This window comes from Hemitrygon akajei, chromosome 17 (genome assembly GCF_048418815.1).
Source record: "Hemitrygon akajei chromosome 17, sHemAka1.3, whole genome shotgun sequence".
NCBI classification, from domain to species: domain Eukaryota; kingdom Metazoa; phylum Chordata; class Chondrichthyes; order Myliobatiformes; family Dasyatidae; genus Hemitrygon; species Hemitrygon akajei.
In genome coordinates, this window is record NC_133140.1 from 21813799 (window position 1) to 21837945 (window position 24147).

Here is a 24147-nt window from a genome sequence, read left to right on the forward strand (position 1 = left end):
GTCGGACCCAGACATAAATCTGTCTCGCCCCAAAAACCGAACAGAGGAATTAAGAGGTTAGGTTCTAGGTGCTGATTCAGAATACCCGATAATGTAGTGAAGACATCTTTCCAGAATTTCTCCAAGCTAGGACAGAACCAGTACATGTGGATGAGAGAGGCCACGCCCCTCTTGCATTTATCACAGAGCGGACTAATGCCAGGGTAGAATCGAGATAGTTTAGATTTAGACATATGGGCTCTATGAACAATCTTAAACTGTAAGAGGCAATGGTGAGCACAAAGGGAGGTTGAGTTAACCGATTTGAGAACTGAGTCCCAGCTCTCCTCGGATAAGGAGATATTTAAATCCTGCCCCCAGGCCATTTTAATTTTATCCACAGGGGCCCATCGTAAGGCTGCTAGTTTATCTCGGATAATTGAAATTAAACCTTTACCTAGTGGATTAATTGGAAAGAAATAGGTCCATAGCATTTTTCGCAGGCATTTCAGGAAAGTTAGGAATTAAAGGAGCAGTAAAGTGTCGGATTTGGAGATAACTGAAAAAGTGAGCATTAGGCAGGTTGAACTTAATGGAGAGCTGCTGAAAAGAAGCGAAGCGATTATCAATGAAGAGATCTTCAAAATGTCTAATGCCCTTCCTGTACCAAATATGGAATGCTGAATCATACGTAGTAGGTAAAAAAAGGTGATTATGTGCGACAGGGCTAGAAACGGAAAACCCCTGGAAACCATAGCGTTTCCTGAACTGAGCCCATATACGCAAAGTGTGTCTAACCAGAGGATTAGCTATTGATCTGGGCAGACTGCTAGGGAGTGCAGAGCCCAGAAGTGCAGATATAGATAATTCTTCAGTGGAGCTCAACTCCATTGCCACCCAGTTAGGGCACTCAGGTTGACCGTGGAAGAAAGACCAGAAGGCAGCACAACGTATATTAGCTGCCCAGTAATATAAGCGAAAGTTAGGTAAAGCCATGCCACCCTCTTTTTTAGATTTTTGGAGGTGGATTTTATTAATTCTAGAGTGCTTATTCTGCCACTGATATGACAAAATAATAGAGTCTAAGGAATCAAAAAAAGATTTAGGAATAAAAATTGGGATAGATTGAAATAAGTATAAAAATTTGGGGAGAACATACATTTTAACAACATTAATACGACCTACCAAGGACATAGATAGAGGTGACCATTGTACCAGACTCTGTTTTATAGCATATGAAAGATTGACAAAGTTTTCACGAAAGAGATCTTTAAACTTCCTTGTGACTGTAATTCCAAGATAAGTAAATTGATTATGGACTACTTTAAAAGGGAGATCACGAAATATTAGTTCTTGTGCTTCTTTATTAATTGGGAAAAGTTCACTCTTATGTAAGTTGAGTTTATAGCCAGAGATCTGGCTAAACTGGTCAAGAAGTGAAAACATTAGAGGTAAGGATGTAGACGGATTTGAGAGAAAGAGTAATAAGTCATCAGCATAGAGAAAAACTTTATGCTCAACACCCCCTCTCCAAATCCCGGTCAATTCAGGACAATTTCGAAATGCTACCGCCAGAGGTTCTATAGCCAAATCAAAGAGAAAGGGACTTAAGGGGCATCCCTGACGGGTGCCACGATTGAGATTAAATACTTGGGATTTCTGAAAATTAGTTAGAACAGAAGTAGTAGGACACAGGTACAGCAATTGGATCCAAGAGATGAAACTTTGGCCGAGGTCAAATTTTTCTAAGACTGCAAAAAGGTAGTTCCACTCTATACGGTCAAATGCTTTCTCCGCATCAAGGGAGATAACACATTCAGGAGTCCCAGTTGGAACTGAGTATAAAATATTAAATAGACACCGAATGTTAAAAAAAGGGTGACGGTTTTTAATAAAGCCTGTTTGGTCATCAGAGATAATGGAGGGAATAACGGTTTCTAATCTATGAGCCAACACTTTAGCTAAGATCTTTACATCAACATTGAGCAGAGAGATCGGCCTGTACGAGGAACACTCTGTTGGGTCTTTGCCCTTTTTTAAAAGAAGAATAATAGATGCCTCACTGAAAGAGGGTGGCAATTTGCCGTAATTAAATGAGTCAGATAATACTGAAAGTAACTGAGGAGAAAGAAGTGAGGAGAATGATTTATAAAATTCGACAGGGAACCCATCAGGTCCAGGAGATTTCCCTGAGGACAGTGCAGAAATTGCAAAAGATAATTCTTCTGGTGATATAGGCGCATTGAGTTTGGCTTTGAAATCAGATGAAAGTGAGGGGATATTCAGATTCTGTAAAAATTGATCCACAGAGATATTGTCATTCAGGGATTCAGAGGAATAAAGCTGAGAATAAAAATTTTTAAATGCGTCATTAATTTCTAAATGATCCGATGTAAGGTCTCCGTTCTCCTTCCGGATCTTTGTAATATGTTGTTTGGCTTTGGAACGCCTCAGCTGATTGGCTAGGAATTTACCAGACTTATCTCCATGAATGTAAAAGTGGTTCTTGCTTTCGAGAAGTTGGCGTTCGACAGGTTGAGTGGACAGAAGGTTAAATTTAGTTTGGAGTTCAACGGGCTTCTTGTATAATTCAGGGTTCTTAGTTTGGGCATATATTTGATCCAAATCTTTAATCTGGTTAATGAGGTCTGCTCGATCTGCACGGGATCTTCTATTGAGATTTGCTGTGTAAGAGATTATTTGACCTCTCAGATATGCTTTCATGGCATCCCAGACAATCTGGGATGGCACTTCAGGTGATGTATTAGTGTTAAAATAAAAGGTTATCTGGTCCTTAATAAATTTTACGAAATCATCATCCGATAGTAAAGTTGAATCGAACCGCCAGTGTTTGTTCCTCTGAGGGAGACCAGGAAAGTTCAGAGAGAGGGTAATTGGGGCATGGTCGGAGATCAGTATACTCTGATAGTCACAAGAGTGGGCAAATGGGATAAGTTGGTTATCGAGTAAGAAATAGTCAATTCTAGTGAAGGTATGGTGAACATGTGAGAAAAAAGAATAATCTCTCTCCGTAGGATGGAGGAAACACCATATATCAGAGATACCAAAATTAGAGAGAAACGATTGAATAGCTAAGGCAGATTTAGTAGGTGATCTGGTAACAGAGGACGATCGGTCCAGTTTAGGATCCAACCAACAGTTGAAGTCACCACCCAATATAAGAGAGTATAAGTCTGGTAGTGAGGAAAAAAAACATTCAAAAAAGTTAACATCATCAAAGTTGGGGGCATACAGGTTTGCTAGTGCAACTTTAGTGTTATATAGTTTACCAGAAACAATAATAAAATGGCCATTTGTATCAGATATTTTATTATGGAGTTCAAAAGGAATATTTGAGTTAATAAGAATGGAAACTCCCCTAGCTTTAGCGGCAAAGGATGAATGAAAATGCTGACCCGCCCACTTTGACAGAAGCCGGGAGTTATCAAAACAACAAATATGAGTTTCTTGGAGGAAAGCAATGTCAGCTTTGAGTTGTTTAATATGTGAGAATACCTTCCTCCTTTTAACAGGGTGGTTCAGTCCCTTTACATTCCAGCTCACGAATTTAAGTGCACTAGCCATTATCAATTACTAATGCATAAAAGGCAGCAGGCATATAAAAAATCAAGCAGTACAATAGCAGTCTGGGAGCAGAGATGTAAACATAGATTCGTAAGGTCAAAATATAAACATGTCCTAAGCAATAAAGAGATGTTGGAACTGGAAAACTCACTCCACCCACACAACCCAAAACTAGACGGCTACCAAAACAAGTAGCTAGCTCTACCAAAAAAATTAACCCAAATACAACTTCCAGATCTGTGCCATTAACAACAGTTCCGTATAAATACTATAGCAAATAATAACTAGTTTATGCACTAGAAAACATAACTACAGATTAGAACACCTTCTGCAGAAATATACAACTTAATACAGACAAAATCGGAAGAAAACCAAAACTAACCTACCCGCGAAAAATTATAGAAGAATAAAGTAAGAGAAAGGGAAAAAAAAGGTAAGAAAGAAAAAGAAAAAAGAAGAGGAAGGGGAAAATTATAAATTCAAGACGAGTATTTATCAACCATTTACAGAGAAGGGAGAGAAAAATTCAGAGATTAGAAAAAAGGGGTGAAGAAAAGAAAAAGATAAATAAATAAATATTTAAAGCAAAGGAAAAGTAAATCAGCAGTTGAACTGTGAACCAACAAACAGGGAGGACTTCACTAAAGACTTCGAACCTCCAAAACAAGTTAGAATTAGTTGTAGAACTCTGTAGGTAAAGTTATACAAGAATAAAAATAGGTTACACACACACCAAATCCCGGGAGAGATTGTCAACAGCCCTTAAAGTTTCAATGAATAATGTCTGAGTGATTCAAGTGAATTCCGAGTCAGAGAAAGTAATTTTACTACGAGGAGTACTTATCCACCATTTTAGGAGGTCTGATCAGATTCCGAAGATGACTGGATAGCCGGAAGACTTGCCACAAACGCTTCAGCTTCCTTTGCTGATTTGAACCACTTCCCCGGTATTAAGCTTGATTCGTAGATCAGCAGGGTTATAAAGGGAAGGTTTGAAACCACGATCAAAAAGCACTTTTATTACGCCTTTAAACTCAGCGTGCATCTTTAAGGTCTGGGGTGCAAAATCTTCCACAAAGCGAATGGTTGTATCCTGGAAAGAAAAAGAACCTTTGCGACGTGCCTCCACAATCAGACTGTGTTTTACCTGGTATTGATGGAAACACAAGACTACTGGTCGCGGACAGGAGCCCAGAATTCTCCGGGGAACGTAAACCCTGTGTGCCCGTTCGAGCTCGGGCGGCTTCGGAAGCAAATCTTCCCCGAATAACTCACAGAGAAACTCGGCGAAAAACTTCACGGTTGGTGCCTTTTCAGTCGCCTCTGGTAATCCCAGAATTCTGATGTTGCAGCGTTTGCTACGATTTTCGAGATCCACCATTTTGGAAAGAAGTTTATTAGATTTTTCCTCTAAGCTGGAACAGAGAGTCTCCAAGTATTGAACACGTCTTTCTAAATCTTCAGAAGTCGAATCGATGCAAGATAAGTGTTCAGCATGTTTGTCCACTTTATCGTTGATCCGATCCAGTTTGTCTTCTAACTGTTTGAAAGCGGTTTTAAATTCCTTTAAGATTTCGTCTCAGAGCTTTCCCAGCACAACCAGAGTCTCGTCCGACGGGGTCATAGCTTCTTTTCTCCCGGATTTAAAACTCTTGCTAGACATTGTAAGTTAGATATATTCACAGGCAAGTAAGAGATACTGAAATAATTCCTAACTAAGGTTTAAAAAATGGAGACATTTAGTGCAAAGATAGCGACAGTAACGGAACAAAAGTTCGGAGCAGCTAAACAATCGCCATCTTACCGGAAGTCCCCCCGTGAAGGGGAATCTTAAGGGATTCTACAGATATGTTAAGAGTAAAAGGATAGCAAAGGACTGGTCCTCTGGGAAACCAGAATGGTTATCCTAGTGTGGAGCCAAAACAGATGGGGGAGATTTTAAATGAATTATTTACATCCATATTTACTCAGGAGATGGACACAGAGTCTATAGAAATGAGGCAAAGTGGCATCAACTTCATGGACCCTATCGAGGAGGAGAAGTTTGCTGTTCTGAGGGTGAATAAATCCCCAGGGCCTGACAAAATGTTCCCTCAGACCCTAAGGGAGGCAAGTACAGAAATTGTCAGGGACCTATCCTTAGCAACAGAGGACTGAAGAATAGCCAATATTATCCACTGTTTAAAAAAAAGCTGTATAAATAAACCAGAAAATTATAGGCTGGTGGACTTCCGGTTAAGATGGCGGTAGCTAAACTATTGCTCAGCTCCATTTCACATACCTGCATTTATTTCATACTCTTCCTCCCACTATTGAAGTTCTGGCTGCACAATGAGTGTATCTAAGCCTACTAAATCGGCAAAAAAAGACACTCCATCAGGAGCAACCTTGAGTGAAATTGTGTCGCTGTTAGAACAAACCCGACAAGATATGTTTTCTCAATTTAGTTCGTTGGAACTGAAACTGGATAAAATCAACTCTACACTGGAGAATCACGCTCAGCGTTTATCACATGTTGAAGAAGTCTCGGAGAAACTAGACCATCATTGTAAAGACCTGGAAAGAGTTTGCTCTACCCTAAAGGAGCATAATAGTAAGTTAACTCTTAAAGTTATGGACCTTGAAAGCAGGAGTAGACGCCAAAATCTTCGAATTCTCGGCTTGCCTGAGACTGTTGAAGGGGGATCTCCTGTCGAAATTTTCTCAAACATTCTATGTGAGATCTTTGGAAGCGAAATACTTTCCAGTCCTCCAGGGATTGATTGAGCGCACCGTATCTTTACATCTCACTCAGCGGAAGGCCAGAGACCAGGTCCAGTGATAATTTGCCTCCATCGTTACCAAATCAAGGATTTACTAATTAAAGAAGCTCGCTGATGTAAAACGCTTCAATATAAAGGTCATGCTATCCGTTTAGTAAAGAACTATGCACCTCAAGTTATGAGTCAACGTGCTGAATACAGAGGAGGAATGAAAGTTCTCTACGATCGTGGACTTCATCCGTCTCTCGCCTATCCAGCCCGACTCTGAATCAAGCTTAGGAACAGCGATTTTAAACGTTTTGATTCGGTTGCAGAGGCGCAGACCTTCATTGATAGCCCATCTGCTACTTCGAGTTCCTCAGATACGATATGAAATGATTTTTTTTTCTTTTCAGCCTTTTTTGTTTCTGTTTAGATAACGGTTTTTTTTTCTAATATTCTAATCTTTATTTCTATCTTTTTCATTATCCATTTAACTCAATGTATTTCAATACGATGGATTTCTATTTTTCAGTATGGACATTTTCATTTTCATTAAATAGAGCTGATTGTGAAACTATGTAATTAGACATTTCTTAAAGGTCTTTGGAGACTTTATTTCAAAATGGAATCGGTGTCGCATTTAAAAATTGATATCGATTCATGAAGTGACGACGTCTTTGAATGGTTTTTTGTTTTTCTTTTCAGACTTCAGTCTCCAATTTCTACAAATCTTGATATTTTCTTTTTTAAACTTAAAATGTAGCTGTTGTCGCATCTATTTAATTAGTAGCTTAATTATGTTGCATTGTCCTGTTGAAGTGTTTTTTTTCCATTTTCTCAATTTTAGCTTCTATCTTACATAATTTTAGTTCTTTAAAGGTGATGATATTTTTTTCTGTCCGGTTAGATTATTTTAACCTTAAGCAGCAGTTTATATTGTACCTTTAAACTCAGTTTCGTGCTTGGATCAAATTCCTCACAAATGGATTTTTCTTTGGTGGTTTTTTTTCCTGTGTTTCAAGATGCTATTTGTGTTTTGTTTTCTTATTTTTATGATTCGGTTGGATTATTTACTTTGACGTTAAAGTTTTTTTCCTGTATAACTGAGTTTATAGATTATCTTTTATTCGGTTTATCAACTGTAGCGGGAAGGTTGGGGTAAAGTCTTTTTTTAGACCATTATTATACTTTAAGATTTACAAACTTTGAATGTATTGTTTTTTCTTGTTAAGGTAAATCTTTGTTTGTAACTCTTAAAGCTTTTTGGTGTTTATTTCCATTACTGTATCAACAGTTGGAGTGGAGATAATTAAGATGTTACCTAATTGGAAGTCCAGTAGGGGGTTAGTTTTTCTCAGGGAGAGCTTGCTGCTTTATATTTGCAGCTTTCTTGTAGGTTTAGAGGGTGTGGGTGGGAACTCCAATGCTAATATTATATATGGAATTTTGACATATTTGTACTATACAGGATGTAATTTCATACTGTTTTTTTCTTCTATACTTTTGCCCCAGAATTACATATAAATTTCAGATATGGTTTAATGCCTGCTATCCTTTTTTTTCTTATGTTCAATGGTTAGTCCATTGAACTTTGTCAGCTGGAATGTTAAGGGTTTGAATCAACCGGTTAAAAGGGGGAGAGTGTTCGCACATCTTAAACAGCTTAGAGCAGAGGTAGTCTTTTTACAAGAAACATATATTCGTCACTCAGATCATTCTCGTCTTATGGCACGATGGGCAGGACAACACTTTCATTCAACTTTTCAAGCCAAGGCGAGGGGCGCTTCAATTCTTATAAACAAAAATGTTTCTTTTCAGCTTCATAATAAGATATCTGAGCCTAATAGTTGTTTTATTATTGTTTCGGGGAAACTTTATAATACACGGGTGGTCTTAGCCAACCTTTATGCTCCTAGCTCAGATGATGTAGGGTTTTTTGACCGTTCATACTCTCTTATATTGGGTGGTGACTTTAACTGTTGGCTGGATCCAGTTTTGGACAGATCTTCTTCAATCCCTAGACAATTAAGTAAATCTGCTTTATTTATTCGATCTTTTCTTTCTAATTATGGAATATCTGATATTTGGCATTTCTTTCATCCACATGAAAGAGATTACTCCTTTTTCTCACAAGTTCACCATACATTCACTAGAATCGACTATTTTTTAATTGATAATCAAATGATCCCATCCGTCCGTTCTTGTGACTATAAGAGTATATGGATTTCAGACCATGCCCCACTTACATTGTCCATAGTTCTCCCTGGCCTCCCTCAAGTAAATAAACGCTAGCATTTTAATCCGACCTTGTTGTCGGATAATGACTTTGTAAAACTTATGGAGGATCAGATAACTTTCTTTTTAAATACCAATGCACTACCTGAAACATCTAGTCAGGTGGCTTGGGACGCAATGAAAGCATATCTAAGAGGTCAAATAATTTCCTACACAGCAAATTTGAAAAGAAAGACTCACAAAGAACGTTTAGAACTGATCAATCAGATTAAAGCTATAGACCAATTATACACCTAGGTCAAGGATCTGGAGATATATAAGAAAAGAATGGAACTTCAAACTAAATTTAATCTTATTTCTACTTATCCGATTGAATGCCAACTTTTGGGCAGTTGGAGTAAGTTCTATATTCACGGGGATAAATCTGGTAAGTCCTTAGTTAACCAACTTAGATGTTCTAAAGCAAACAACACATCACTAAAATTCCAATGAGTAATAGGAATATTAGTGTGGACCAGTCTGAAATTAATGGTACATTCAGGAATTTTTACTCTCAACTTTACACCTCTGAATCCTTTAATGGTAATACTACTGTTATGCAATTTTTAGATAGTTTAAATATTCCTAAACTTTCTTCTGATCTTAAACATAAATTGATTGAGCCATTATCCTTAGAGGAAATATCCTCTGCTATTTCTGCTTTGCAGCCTAGTGAATCTCCTGGTCCTGATGGGTTCTGTACAGAATTTTATAAATCATTTTCCTCATTGCTCTTATCCCAACTTAGTTTATTTTTTTCTGATTCTTTTAAACAAAATAAATTGCCTGCATCATTTGATGAGGCTTGTATCATTCTTTTAGTGAAAAAAGGCAAGGATCCATTAGAATGTGCTTCATAAGGCCGATTTCTCTATTAAATGTAGATGCTAAAATTTTAATTAAAGTTTTGGCCTGTAGGCTGGAGACTATTTTACCCTTAATTATCTCTGAGGATCATTCTGGCTTTATTAAAAATCGCCTTCCCTTTTTCAACATTAGAAGTCTTGTGTTATCTCTCTTGATGCCGAAAAGGTGTTTGATAGGGTGGAGTGGCACTGTTTATTTGTAGTTTTAGAAAAATTTGATTTTGGATATAATTTTATTAAGTGGATTAAGTTACTATATTCCCATCCAATTGCATTAGTTTTGACTAATTCCCAGCAATCCCAACCATTTGATCTTAAACATGGCACCCGGCAGGGATGCCCTTTAAGCCCTCTGTTATTTGATCTGGCTATCGAGCCATTGGCAATTGCGTTTCGCAGTTGTACTGAACTGACTGGGATCTGGAGGGGCAGTTTTGAGCACAAAGTCTCTCTATATGCCGATGATTTGTTACTTTTTATATCAAACCCGACCACCTCCTTACCTTTGTTGTTTTCACTTCTCAATAAATTTAGTCAGCTATCCGGATACAAACTTAATCTACATAAGAGTGAACTTTTTCCGATAAATAAGGAAGCACAAGAATTAGAATTTCACAATCTCCTTTTTAAAGTAGTAAACAATTGTTTTACTTATCTTGGTATTATCGTAACAAGGAACTATAATTGACTGTTCGATGAGAATTTCAATAATCTTTTAAATTTTACGAAACAAAGATTAGCACAGTGGTCACCTCTGTCCATGTCTTTAATTGGGTGAATTAATGTAATTAAAATGTATATTCTCCTTAAATTTTTATACTTATTTCAATCTTTACCTATATTTATTCCTTAAGTTTTTTTTGATTCTTTAGATTCTATTATCTCGTCATACCTATGGAAGGGTAAACAGCCCAGACTCAATAAAGCTCATCTCCTAAAGCCTAAAAGAGAAGGTGGCTTGGTGTTGCCTAATTTTCATTCATATTATTGGGCAGCCAATATTTGTAATATTATCTTTTGGTCCTACTTTTATAATCAGTCTGTTTGTCCAACATGGGTAGCAATGGAATTAAACGCTTATAAGAAATGATCTATTCCAGCTTTACTTGGATTTGTTCTTCCTTGCTAATTGCCAAAATCTATTATTAATCCTGTAATCAGGCATACTCTGAGAATATGGGCTTAATTTAGAAAATACCATGGTCTTTATAGTTTTTCCCTCCCTAGTCCTATTCTATACAATCATTTATTTCAACAGTCTATGCAGGATTCCACATTACAAGACTGGTGTAGGAGAGGTATCAGGCGTTTTGAAGATCTTTTTATAGACAATCGGTTTGCATCTTTTGAACAGTTGTCTATAAAGTTTAATTTACCAAATACTCATTTTTTTAGATATCTTCAAATTAGACATTTTATTAGCCCTTTAATACCACATTTTCCTGAACAACCTGATAAAAATGTTGTAGACTTGTTTCTTCAAATGAACCCCTTGGGCAAAGGCGTAATTTATACTATTTGTGTTAAATTTATGACTCTCAGACGAGCCCCTTGTGATAAAATTAAAACTGCTTGGGAACATGACTTAGGTTTTTCTTTGTCCGACAAGGTTTGGGATTCAATTCTTAATTCAATTCAATTCAATCTCTTTATGTGCTCGTCATTGTCTCCTGCAGTTTAAAGTCGTCCACAGGGCTCATTTGTCCAAAACCAAATTGGCGAAGTTCTATCCTGATATTAGTCCCTGGTGTGACAAATGCAAAGGAGGTGAGGCCTCCCTTTTCCATTTGTATTGGGCCTGTCCTACTCTGGAAAAATTTTGGAAAGATGTTTTTTTAACTTTATCTTCTATATTAAATTGTCATTTGGAACCTGATCCTTTGATCACTCTTTTTGGTATTCTTCGAGACCCTGACAAACATTTGACTCCGGCTAAACAGCGAACATTGTCTTTTGCCTCTCTTTTAGCCAGACGAGCAGTACTCCTTAAATGGAGAGATGTAGTTCCCCCTACCCATGCTCAATGGCTTAGGGATATTATGTCTTGTTTAGATCTCGAAAAGATTCACTACTCACTTTCTAATTCGGACATAAAGTTCCATAGGGTGTTTTTTTCTGATCAGGTAGCAGGCTGACCCCCCTTTTTTTTATTACAATATGTGGTTCTGGGGTAATAAAAGTGTATCTCATATAATGGTTGGCTTGGAATTGGATAGGTGATGGATTGGGTGCTTTTCTTTCTTTTTCTCTTTTTTTCCCCTTTTTTACTATGGGTGACTTGCTCATTTGTTAAGACATGTATTATTGTTATTTTTGTTTATACAGCAATGATCCTATATATATTATTGATTTTCTTTTCTTCATTGTAGTTTGTAGAAAATTATAAATAAAATATTAAAAAAAAATTATAGGCTGGTGAGCCTGACATCAGTTGTGGGAAAGTTATTGGAAGCTATTCTAAGGAACCAAATCTATAAGTATTTGAATAGACATGGACTGATTAAGGAGAGTCAGCATGGCTTCATGCATGATAGGTCATATCTAACCAATCGTATGGAGTTTTTGAGAAAGTTACCAGGAAAGTTAATGAAGGCAAGGCAGTGGATGTTGTCAACATGGGCTTTAGTAAGGCATCTGACAAGATCCCACATGGGAGGCTGGTCAAGAAGGTTCAGCATTCAGGATAAGGTAGTAAATTGGATTAGACATTGGCTATGTGGAAGAAACCAGAGAGTGATCATTCAGGATTGCCTCTCTGACTGGAGGCCTGTGACTAGTGCTGCACCACAGGGATCAGTGCTGGGTCCTTTGCTGATTGTCATCTATATCAATGATCTGGATGATAATGTGGTTAACTGGATCAGCAAGTATGCTGATGACACCAGAATTGGGGGTGTAGTGGACAGTGAGGAAGGCTACCATAGCTTGAAGAGGGGTCTGCATCAGCTGGAAAAATGGGGTGAAAAATGGCAGATGGAACATAATGCAGACAAGTGCAAGGTTTTGCACTTCGGTAGGACCAACCAGGCTAGGTCTTTCACTGTGAACGGTAGGGCACAGAGAACTGTGGCAGAACAAAGGGATCTGGGAATATAAGTTTATAATTCATTGAAAGTGGTAAATAGGGTCAGAAAGAAAGCTTTTGGCACATTGGCCTTCATAAATCAAAGAACTGAGTTCAGCAGTTAGTTTGTTATGTTGAAATTGAAAAAGACATTGGTGAGGCCTAAATTGGAGTATTGTGTGCAGTTTTGGTCACCTAACCACAGGATAGATGTAAATAAAGTCAAAAGAGTACAGAGGGAAATTACAAGGATGTTGCCTGGTCTGGAGGACTTGAATTATAAAGAAAGATTGAATAGGTTTGGAAGATTGAAAGATTGAACTGGATTTGTTAGAGTGTAGAAGACTAGGAGGAAATTTGATAGAAGTATACAAAATTATGAAGGGTATAGATAGGGTACATGCAAACAGGCTTTTTCCACTGAGGTTGAGTGGGACACATTTAGAGATCATGGGTTAAAGGTTAACGGTGAAAGCTGAGAAGTTTAAGGGGAACATGAGGGATAACTTCTTCACTCAGAGGGTCGTGAGAGTGTGGAATGAGCTGCCAACACAAGTGGTGCCTGCAAGCTCAATTTCAACATGTAAGAGATGTTTGGTTACGTACATGGATGGTAGGGATATGGAGGGCTATGGTTCAGATGCAGGTCAAAAAAAAGTTATTAGGAAAGTTGATGAAGGAAAGGCAGTGGGTGTCATCCACATGGACTTTAGCAATGCTTTTGATAAAGTCTCCCACGGGTTGTTCAAGAAAAGAAGGTTGCATGGCATTCTGGATGAAGTAGTGAACTGAATTAGACTTTTGCTTCATGGGAGAAGCCACAGCACACGGTTAGTAGATGGTTGCTTCCTTGGAGGCCTGTTACTACCCGTGTGCTGTAGGGATCTGTGCTGGGCCTGTTGTTGTTTGTCATCTATATCAATCATCTGGATGATAATGTGGTAAACTGGATCAGCAAATTTGTGGATAACAGCAGTGGACAGAAAGGAACGTTATCAAAGCTTGCAGCAGGAGATGGACCAGCTGGGGAAAATGGGCTGATAAATAGCAGATGGAATTTAATGCAGACCTGAGTGATGTGTTCCCAACAAACCAAGGTGGGACTTGTATAGTGAGCAGAGGGTACTGACGAATGTGGGAGAACAGAGGGATATAGAAGTACAGATCCATAATTTCTTAAAAGTAATGTCATATGTAGATAGAGTTGTAAGGAACTTCTGACACATTGGTCTTCTTAAATCAAAGTATTGAATGTAGGAGCTGGGTGTTATATTTAAGTTGTTTAAGATTTTAGTGAGGTTTAATTTGAAGTAGTGTGTATAGTTCTGGTCTCCTACCTACAGGAAAAATATGAATAAGATTGAAAGAGTCTAGAGAAAATTTACAAGGATGTTGCTCGGACTTGTGGACCTAAGTTATAAGAAGCGATTGAGTAAATTAGAACTTTATTCCCTGGAGCTTACAGGAGAATGAGAGGAGATTTGATAGAAGTACACAAAAGTATGAGCAGCACGCATAGAGTAAATGCAAGCAGGCTTTTTCCACTGAGGATAGGTGAGAATACAACTAGAGGTTATGGTTTAAGGATGAAAGATGAAATGAGGGGTAACTACTTCACTCTGAGAGTGTTGAGAGTGAGTAACGATCTGAAGTGGGAATGGATTTGCTTTCAACATTTAAGAGTAATTTGGATAGTATATGGATGGGAGGAATATGGACGACTATGGTCGAGATGCAGGTCAATGAGACTAGGCAGCATGGACTATATGAGCTGAAAGGCCTGTTTCTTGGCTGTAATGCTCTATGACTTTTATTTCCTTCCAGATTGTGAATTACCAGAGTGCACTATACTTTCCTAGATTAAATTCCATCTGCCATTGATCTGCCCAACTGAATCCAAAATACACATGGCAGCCATGGATTAACATTCAGTTAATAATCTGGAACTTAATTAAGACTTTAAAATTTAATAAGATTTATATAATGACATTTCTATTATTTATGAAGGGAATTCACCTCCATCATCTTGTTGGTAGTTTAGATATTTTTTGAAGTCAGCACCAAGGTGTCACTGGACCTATCTGTGGCTGTCAGCTCTCCTGAGATAGCAGCCTTGTACAACATTCAAAGTTTAAAGTTAACTATTATCAACATACTGTATGTACATGTCACGATATACTACCTTCAGATTTATTTTCTTGCAGGCATTTACAGGAATGGGTGATTAATGTACCAGGCTTTTATAAGTTTTATAAAAGATGGAGAAGAAGGTAAAAGGGGCAGGGGGAAGTTGTGCTACTAATTAGGGACAATATCACAACTGCACTCGGGGAAGGGTCATAACGGAGTCCATTTGGGTAGAACTCAAGAATAGGAAGGGTGCAATCATGCTAATGGGATTGTACTACAGATCCTCTCCCCCAGTAGCTACCAGGACATTGAGGAACATAATCAGATTAAGGAAATGTGTAAGAATAATAGAGTTGTTGTCATGGGGGTTTTCAAACTCCTTAATATAAACTGGGATCTTCTTAGTGTAAGAGGTTTAGATGGGGCAGAATATGTTAAGGGTTTATTAAATCAATATGTGGATGGTCCAATGAGAGGAAGGGCTGTACTGGATCTGATGTTGGGTGATGAGCCTGGCCAGGGGACTGACCTGTCAGTGGGTGAGCACTTGGATGCAGAGAATGTGGGTAATATAATCAGGTTAATGAGTACTTTGCTTCAGTATTTACAAAGGAAAAGGACATGGAGGATCTGGAGATCAGTGTTGAATGTATAAATATGTCAGGTCATTTGGAGGTCAAGGAAGAGGAAGTGTGGGGCCTCCTAATGAATAAGTAGGTATGTCCCCAGGACCTTAGTGAAGGAGACAAAAATGAGATTGCTGGGGCCTTGACCAGTATCTTCGTGTCCACTCTGGGCACAGGCAAGCTTCCAGAGGACTGGAGCATGGCTAATGTTGTACCTCTATTTAAGAAGGGAACAATGGGAAAATACTGGAAACTGTAGACTGGTGACTCTCATGTCAGTTGTAGGGAAATTGCTGGAGAACATTCTTATGGATAGGATATATGAGCATTTGGAAACCCATTGCCTAATCAGGGAGAGCCAGCACAGCTTTGTGCAGGCAATTCATGTCTTGTCAACAATTGAATTTTTTGACAAGACTATGAGAGAGATTGATGAAGATAGGGCAGTGGATATTGTCTACAAGGATTTTACTAAGGTGTTTGATGAAGTCCCTCATGGGAGGTTAGTCCAGAAGATTAAGATGCATGGGTCTGCAGCAAATTAGCTGTTTGCATTCAGAATTGGCTTGTACACAGAAGACAGAGGGTGGTGGTTGAAGGGACTAATTTGAGCTGGATGTCTGTAATTAACGGTATTCCACAAGGATCTGTGCTGGAACCTCTGCTGTTTGTGATGTACATAAATGATCTGGATGAAAATGTAGATGAGTGGGTCAGTAAGTTTGTGGATGATACCAAGATTGGTGGAGTTATGGATAGTGTAGAAGACTGCCAAAGAATACAGCATAATATACATCAGTTGCAGATATGGGCAAAGAAATTGCAGATGCAGTTTACCCAATAAATGTGAGGTGTTGCACATTGGTAGGAGATAGTACACTGTTAAGGGCAAGATCCTTAATAGTATTTCTGAGCAGAGAGATCTTGGGATCCAAATTCATAGCTCCTTGAAAGGTCAATAAGTTGGTTAAGAAGGCTTATGGAATGCTTGCTTTTATTAGTCAAGACACTGAGCTTAAAAGTCAAGAGGTTATGTTGTAACTTTATAAGACTTTACAAAACTCTGGTTAGGCCACATCTGGAGTATTACATACAGTTCTGGTCACCACATATTAGGAATGATATTAAAGCTTTGGAGAGGGTGTAGAAAAGGTTCAGAAGGATGCCTGGTTTAGAGGGCATATGCTGTTATGAAAGGCTGGATAAACTTGGGTTGTTTTCTCTGGAGTGCTGAAGGCTGAGGAGAGATCAGATAGAGGTTTACAAGGATATAAGAGATATAAATAGAGTGGACCAAGAGTATCTGTTTCCCAAGGTTGAAATGACTAATGCCAAATGGCATGTATTGATGGTGAGAGGATGATGTGAGGGCAAACACGAGTAAATCTGCAGATGCTGGAAATTCAAGCAGCACACACAAAATGCTGGTGGAATACAGCAGGCCAGGCAGCATCTATAGGAAGAAGCACTGTCGAAGTTTCAGGCCGAGACCCTTCGTCAGGACTAACTGAAAGAGAAGATAGTTAGAGATTTGAAAGTAGGAGGGGGAGGGGAAATCCAAAATGATAAGAGAAGACAGGAGGGGGTGGAGTGAAGCTAAGAGCTGGAAAGCTGATTGGCAAAAGGGATGCAGAGCTGGAGAAAAGAAAGGATCATGGGATGGGAGGCCTAGGGAGAAAGAAAGGGGGAGGGATGCACCAAAGAGAGATGGAGAATAGGCAGAGAGAGCAAAAAAGGAGGGGAGGGAAAATATATAAATCAGGGATGGGGTAAGAATGAGAGGAGGAGCATTAACAGAAGTTAGAGAAACCAATGTTCATGCCATCAGGTTGGAGGCTACCCAGATGGAATATAAGTGTTGTTCCTCCAACCTGAGTGTGGCTTCATCTTGACAGTAGAGGAGGCCATGGATAGACATATCAGAATGGGAATGGGACGTGGAATTAAAATGTGTGGCCTCTGAGAGATCCTGCTTTCTCTGGCGGACCAAGCGTAGATGTTCAGTGAAACGGTCTCCCAGTCTGCGTCGGGTCTCGCCAATATATAAAAGGCTGCACCGGGAGCACCGGACGCAGTATACCACACCAGCCGACTCACAGGTGAATTGTCGCCTCATCTGGAAGGACTGTCTGGGGCCTTGAATGGTGGTGAGGGAGGAAATGTAAGGGCAGGTGTAGCACTTGTTCCGCTTACAAGGATAAGTGCCAGGAGGGAGATCGGTGGGAAGGGATGGGGGGGGGGACGAGTGGACAAGGGAGTCACGTAGGGAGCGATCCCTGTGAAAAGCAGAAAGAGAGGGGAATGGGAAGATGTGCTTGGTAGTGGGATCCCGTTGGGCGTGGCGGAAGTTATGGAGAATTATATGTTGGACCTGGAGGCTGGTGGGGTAGTATTCTGAGTTCCCCTATCATTCACACCCCTTTCCCCATGGCGCTGCCACGTCATCATCCACTGAACTCTATCTCTCCCGGTTGCTACATTATTGTCCTCAGAAAAAAATCTGATCATCTAACCATGTCCATCATACTAAAGTAAACTACAAAGTCACTACTGAGACTCCTATGCTCTAGTGATGAAAAGAAACATTGCCTGTGCAATCTCTCCTTTATACAGTGCATTTCATAACCTTAATAGTCTGTATCTGTGGGATATTTCTGAAGTGTTAAGACATGTTAGGCATGTTAAGAAGGCACATTTCTTGATTAAGACTGAGGAAAGTTGAACGTAAGATGCACAAGTCATTCACCTAGTTCTAACAATTGTAAGAACATGAAAGCTTTCAAACATGTAACACAAACAAGAAATAATGTGTCTTACCTGATATCATTCCAATAATGAATATTAACAAAATAATGCTTCCTCTTTTCCATATACTTGTACACCCGCATACAGTTTCCATTGTATGTATGATCTGGCTAAATAAATGAAAACATACAATGAATTATAATAACCATATAACAATTTCAGCATGGAAACAGGCCATCTCGGCCCTTCTAGTCTGTGTTGAATTATAATTATATATAATTATAATTATTAATAATATATTATTAATAAATAATATTATTTCCAATATAGGAAGATGTTTATAATGTAGATGACAAACTGATTTAAAAAAAATCTACATGCAGCTTTGTCCAAAATCAGATGCAGGGTGCAAAATTAACCTTCTGCTACTGATGAACATTCCTTGGTTTAAATTGAAACCAGAATGCGTTGTATTCATGAAGTCACTGGGACTGGACAATTTTCAGTGGAGGAAGAAGCACATAAATAAACTGTTTCTGGAAATTTAAAATGTTCCCAATACAGTCTTTTGCTTGCCAATCTACTCTTTTAAATACATTGAAATAATAAAAAAATAAATATTGTAAATAATCAGTAGGTCTGACATTACTTGTGGACAGAATTTCAGAGTTAATATTTCAGATTGATGATATTTCATTACAGTGGAGAAGATGAGAGAAAAGCAAATATTACAACTGAGTGAAACCAGGGAAGATGAAGTAAAGACTATGTTGAAGAGGATGGAATAGAAGGGAATTGTAGGAACCATAAACAGAGAATGGCTCTGGACAATGTGTTGATCTGTCTAAAGCAAACTAAAGGATATTGGTCTGACTTTGAGAGGCATTCGGGATGTTCTTACTTATTGCTCGTTTCCATTGTGAAAGCAAGCCCCCAGTGCTCCATTATGTTTTCCATTTGAAGGGCTGACATTGGAAATGAATTAAAACCAGTGCTTCTGACTCTCCCACATTTTCTTGAGTCCCAATCAGTTGTACATTGTGACAGTGGGTCCATTTCAGACTGTATGTGAAGTCCAGTGGTGTTGCAGTATACTAGTTGTAGGACAAACATTTTGAAGATTTTCAAGTCATATACAGTGCTGGAGGCTGGTTTATTGAATTTCAGAATCATTGAATTCAGGAAACCCCAATGTGGTGGAAAAGTTTCAGCAGAAGTGCATTGACCCATGTGAAGTGATAGAAGGTAACGGTGACATGTCCCATCACCTAAATCGTGAGCATAATCAATCTTAGATAGGCATACGGATGAAAGAAAAATGTTAGAGGGAGTTAGATTGATCTTGGATTAGGTTAAATGAAGGGCATATTCTATGTTTTATGAGCTATGTGAAGTGATGGGACAAAAAGTTCCATCACCTAAATCCTGAGCATAATCAATTAAGGAAAATGCACATGGTCTTGTAAGAGAGACAGTCAGGGGGATAATATAATGACAGATTTATGACTGTAAGATGGACAAACAGGCAGGTTAATAAAGATAGGCACTTTTAGCAATGGCACAATTGTACAAGTAAAGACAATGTGATCTTGTTTTGTAGTAAAATGTATTTTTGTGATCTTGCGGATAGTAACTGCTAAACAGCAGCTTATATAAGGCTCTTGATAACACTGCGTTTAACGAATATTGCTCGTGTATGATAAACTCTGTGACAGTATATAGTTCCATGACCGTGCAAGTCGGGTAGAATGGGCTAGAAAACATGCTGGGTCATTCTTTTGCTGTTTTAGTTAGGTTGAGCTCTGAAACGAATTGCCTGTTAGCAGACCAACTCCAATGTTGAATTTTGAATTGCTCCAACAGGACACTCAAAATAAGAGTCACTGATAAACATTGCTGAGCTTGAATGCATATTCAGTATCGACCTCTCCCTGTCATTCTCTCTTCTCTCCCACCCCCACCACTCATCAGAAAGAAGATACAAAAGCTTGAGAACATGTACCAGCAGGCTCAAAAACAGCTTCTATTCTGCTGTTAGAATACTCTTGAACATATAATTTATTAGAAATGTATGCGATGATCTGTCTGGGTGGCATGCATAAAAATGCTTTAAACGTAACTCTCATATAGGGCGGCATGGTAGCATTGTCATTAGCATAACACTTTACAGTATAGGCAACCTGGGTTCAATTCCCACTGCTGCCTGTAAGGAATTCGTATGTTCTCCCCATGGGGTTTCTTTGGGCCCTCCGGTTTCCTCCAAATACGTCCCGATTGGTAGATTAATTGGTCATTGTAAATTGTCCCATGATTAGGCTAGGATTAAATTGGGGGATTGCTGGGCGAGTGTGGCTTGAAGGCCTGAAACTGCACTGCATTTCAAAAAATAAAAAAAATCCCAGTACATGTTACACAGTAGATCAATTAGCAATTACTAAATCCTTTTGCACATAATTAAGACATGAAATTCATTCTCTTTCTTACTTTGTAACGGATACGCATTATAAAGATTTCTTATTTATGTTTGGAGTGCTTTATGCTTTATTTATGCTCTCACATCAGGGAACATTACAGGGTTAGAATCACTCCGAATTAATGATGATTCTGGAGTTCATCACAGAACCAAAGGTTGCAAATTATCTGGCTCATATTCTGATTAATGCCAGTGAGAGAGATGGGCTGGTGACAACAGAATGGAGCAGATAGCTGCCCAACTTAACTTTCACTCTCAAAAAACAAAGCCGATTCTGTTCTTCCACAGAACTGGAGAATCTCTGCAGCCCTTCCAGAACCAAGGTCCGGTTCATTTCAGCCTTCACAAAAGCATACAATAACAAATTGAAAATATTAATTGATGGTTTTAAGGTATTTATTTTGAATATTGAGTAACTTCCACACAATTCCATTTGTAAAACAACACATTAAGCACATGCTGACCACTTAACATCATCCAATAATTCACCAATGATTTGAAGATGAGTGAACCATTGTTCTTATACAGCCACAGATGAGATAACTGGCAGTCTCTTCACAAAACCAGGAAGGAACTAAGAAGAATTTCTACATGGCAGATTGCAAGTGGACTCAAATGCAAAGTGTTGAAATGATCCAAACCACAATAATAGTCAGGCAGTTCAGGCAGAAACCTGTTTATTTCTGTCAATAACTGATAAAACTTTTCAGCTTTCTGACAACAAATTTAAATCTCTAAATCAAATTTCATATATTTTCTTTTTTTGCCCTGAAGCTCCTGTACCACCTGTATCAGTTTACTGTTGTTGTGCATATTTAGAACATGGAATATAGAACATATGAACAGAACATCACAGGAACAGGCCATTCAGCCCACAACTGTGGTTGTGCTGAACCAGCTAAAGAGCAAATCAAAAACACACAACCACTAATCCCTACTACCTACACCCTATCCATATCCCTGCATCTTCTTTACATCCATGTGCCTATCTATACGCCTCTTAAAAGCCTCCAAAGTATTTTGCCTCTACCACCATACCAGGCAATGCATTCCAGACATTCACGATTCTCTGAGTGAAAAACTTACTCCCTCTCACCTTCAAAGCATGCCTTCTGGTATTACACATTTCAGCCCTGAAGCATACTCTTGGTCCACTCTATTTATGTTTCTTATAACCTCGTAAACCTCTATTAGATCTCCCCTCAGCCTTTGGCGCTCCAGAGAAAACAACCCAGGTTTATCCAGCCTCTCCTGATAGTACATGCCCTCTAAACCAGGCAGCATCCTCTTCTGCACCCTTTCCAAAGCTTCAACTTAGTTCCTATAGTGGGGCAATCAGAACTGTATGCAATCCAGATGTGGCCTAACCAGAGTTCTGTAAAGTTTTATAAAGTTACAACATAATCTCTTGACTTTTAAACTCAGTGCCTCGACTAATAAAAGCAAGCATTCTATAATAACGCACACAAAATGCTGGTGGAATGCAGCAGGCCAGGCAGCATCTATAGGAAGAAAGTACAGTCGATGTTTCAGGCCGAGACCCTTCGTCAGGACTGACATCGACCTTTCAAGGAGCTATGAACTTCGATCCCAAGATCTCCCTTCTCAGAAACACTGTTAAGATTCTTGCCCTTAACTATGTACTGTCTCTTTGCATTTTCCTTACCAAGGTGCAACACCTCACATTTATCTGGGTTAAAATCTATCTGTCATTTCTCTGCCCATATCTGTAATTTATCTCTATGTGCTGTATTCTTTGCCGGTCTTCTACACTATCCACAACTCCATCAGTTTTGGTATCATTCACAAACTTACTAACCCACTCATCTACATTTTCATCCACATCATTTATATACATCACAAACAGCAGAGGTCCTAGCACAGATCTCTGCGGAACACCATTAATTACAGACCTTCAGCATAAATAATTCCCTTCAACTACTACCCTCTGCCCTTTCTCTGCAAGCCAGTTCTGAATCCAAACAGCCAATTCACCATGGACCCTATGTATCTTAATCTTCTGGATTAGCCTCCCAGGAGGGACTTTGTCAAATGCCTTACTAAAATCCATGTAGACCACATCCACTGCCCTACCCTCATCAATCTCTCTCGTCATCTTGCCAAAAAGCTCAATCAAGTTGGTAAGGCTTGACCTGCCCCGCACAATATCATGCTGACTCTCCTTAATTAGGCAATGGGTTTTCAAATGCTCATATACCCTATCCCTATGAATTTTCTCCAGCAAGTTCCCAGGATTTTCCCTTGGTCAACATTAGTCACTCACTGATACACCAGTGGCTAGAGAGAACATGAAGATGCTGGACAAAGACCCAACAATCCTGTCTCTTACCTCCTTTAATACCCTGGGGTAAATTCCATCAGGGGTTTCTGGGGTGGATGTCCCATTCCTGGGGATATCCACCCTAACACCCATTAGAAGACCCAACACTTCCTTGTCCTTGAGCTATTTATACACTCAGTACTGATCTCCTGGTCTTGCATACCCTTTTCCTTGATAAATACTGAAGCAAAGTACTCATTAAGTACCTCACTCACATTCTCTGCATGTGAGCAAATGTTTTCTCCTTTATCCTTGAATGGTCCCTCCCTCTCCCTAGTTATCCTATTGCTCATGATGAATGTCTGAAATGCCCTGGGATTCACCTTAGTCATACTTCCCAAAAACTTCTCACGACCCCTCCTGGCTTTCCTAGTTCCCTTCTTTAGTGGCTTCTTCATACTCCTCATGTGCTTTGTTTGATCCTAACTTCCAAAGCTTTGCATACTTTTTCTTTTTCTTCTTGACTAAATTCATCACCTTTCTGAATATCCAAGGTTCTCTTATATTTCCATCGCTGCCCTTCCTGCTAATAGAAACACACCTTTTCTTTACTCTGTGCAACTGATCTTTAAACACCCTCCACATGTCTGATGTGGACTTGCCAGAGAAAAAGTCTCCACAATTAACGCTTTTTTGTTCCTCCCTCATGCCCTCATGATTTGCCCTACTCCTATTCAAAACTCTCCCACAAGGACCAATCCTATTCTTATCTATAGCTATCCTGAAAGATATGGAGTTGTGGTTACTGTTCTCTGACTGTTTACCCACTGAAAGGACAATCACCTGGCCAGGCTCATTACCTAACCAGGTCTAGTTACTATGTAAATTACTAATGGGATTATTCTGAGGTCAAACACTAAAATTCTTAACAAATAATGAAAAATAATGATGTACTGGCACTCACCCTGGAGAGACAATGCTTTCAGCTATGCAGGAGTATCTCTGACACCAGTTCTCTTTACTTCAGAAAAAAAAAGAGGAAACCTACAGTTCTGCTTTTCTGGATTAACTGAAAATATTCATTTCTGGAGGTGACCTGCTGATTCAAAGGCAAGGCTTTCAAGATAAAACCTCACTACTGTGTAAGATTATTAACCTACTGATGATGTGTTGGGGTAAATTCATTTGCCTATCAACAAAATGTTGAAAATCTCCCGAAAAAAATCAACGCAAATGAATTTGATCTCAAAATGTTGAGGTGGTATTGGAAGTGTCAAATTTCCTCACGGCATTGGTGGAAAACTATTCTGTCCCTTGAGTTCATGCTGGCTCAGTGATCAATCCCACTCCCCTACAAACTTATCGTTGTAAACTGTTTTC

At 38.9% G+C, this 24147-nt stretch overlaps 1 protein-coding gene across 2 annotated transcripts in view; it reads right to left on the reverse strand.

Annotated features, from left to right (window-relative positions):
* LOC140740537 (adhesion G-protein coupled receptor G1-like) overlaps positions 1-23834 on the reverse strand; it is an 86837-nt gene extending 63003 nt beyond the window's left edge. The window contains exons 1-2 of one of the 2 annotated variants that reach the window (XM_073069784.1): positions 23732-23834; positions 18086-18183 (exon numbers count right to left, since the gene is read on the reverse strand). In XM_073069784.1, coding sequence (XP_072925885.1) covers positions 18086-18167 — 82 coding nt within the window. In that variant the 5' untranslated portion in view covers positions 18168-18183; positions 23732-23834. The remainder of the gene's footprint in view (positions 1-18085; positions 18184-23731) is intronic. The other variant, XM_073069785.1, reaches the window with a different exon arrangement.
* Between the last annotated feature and the right edge of the window lie 313 nt (positions 23835-24147).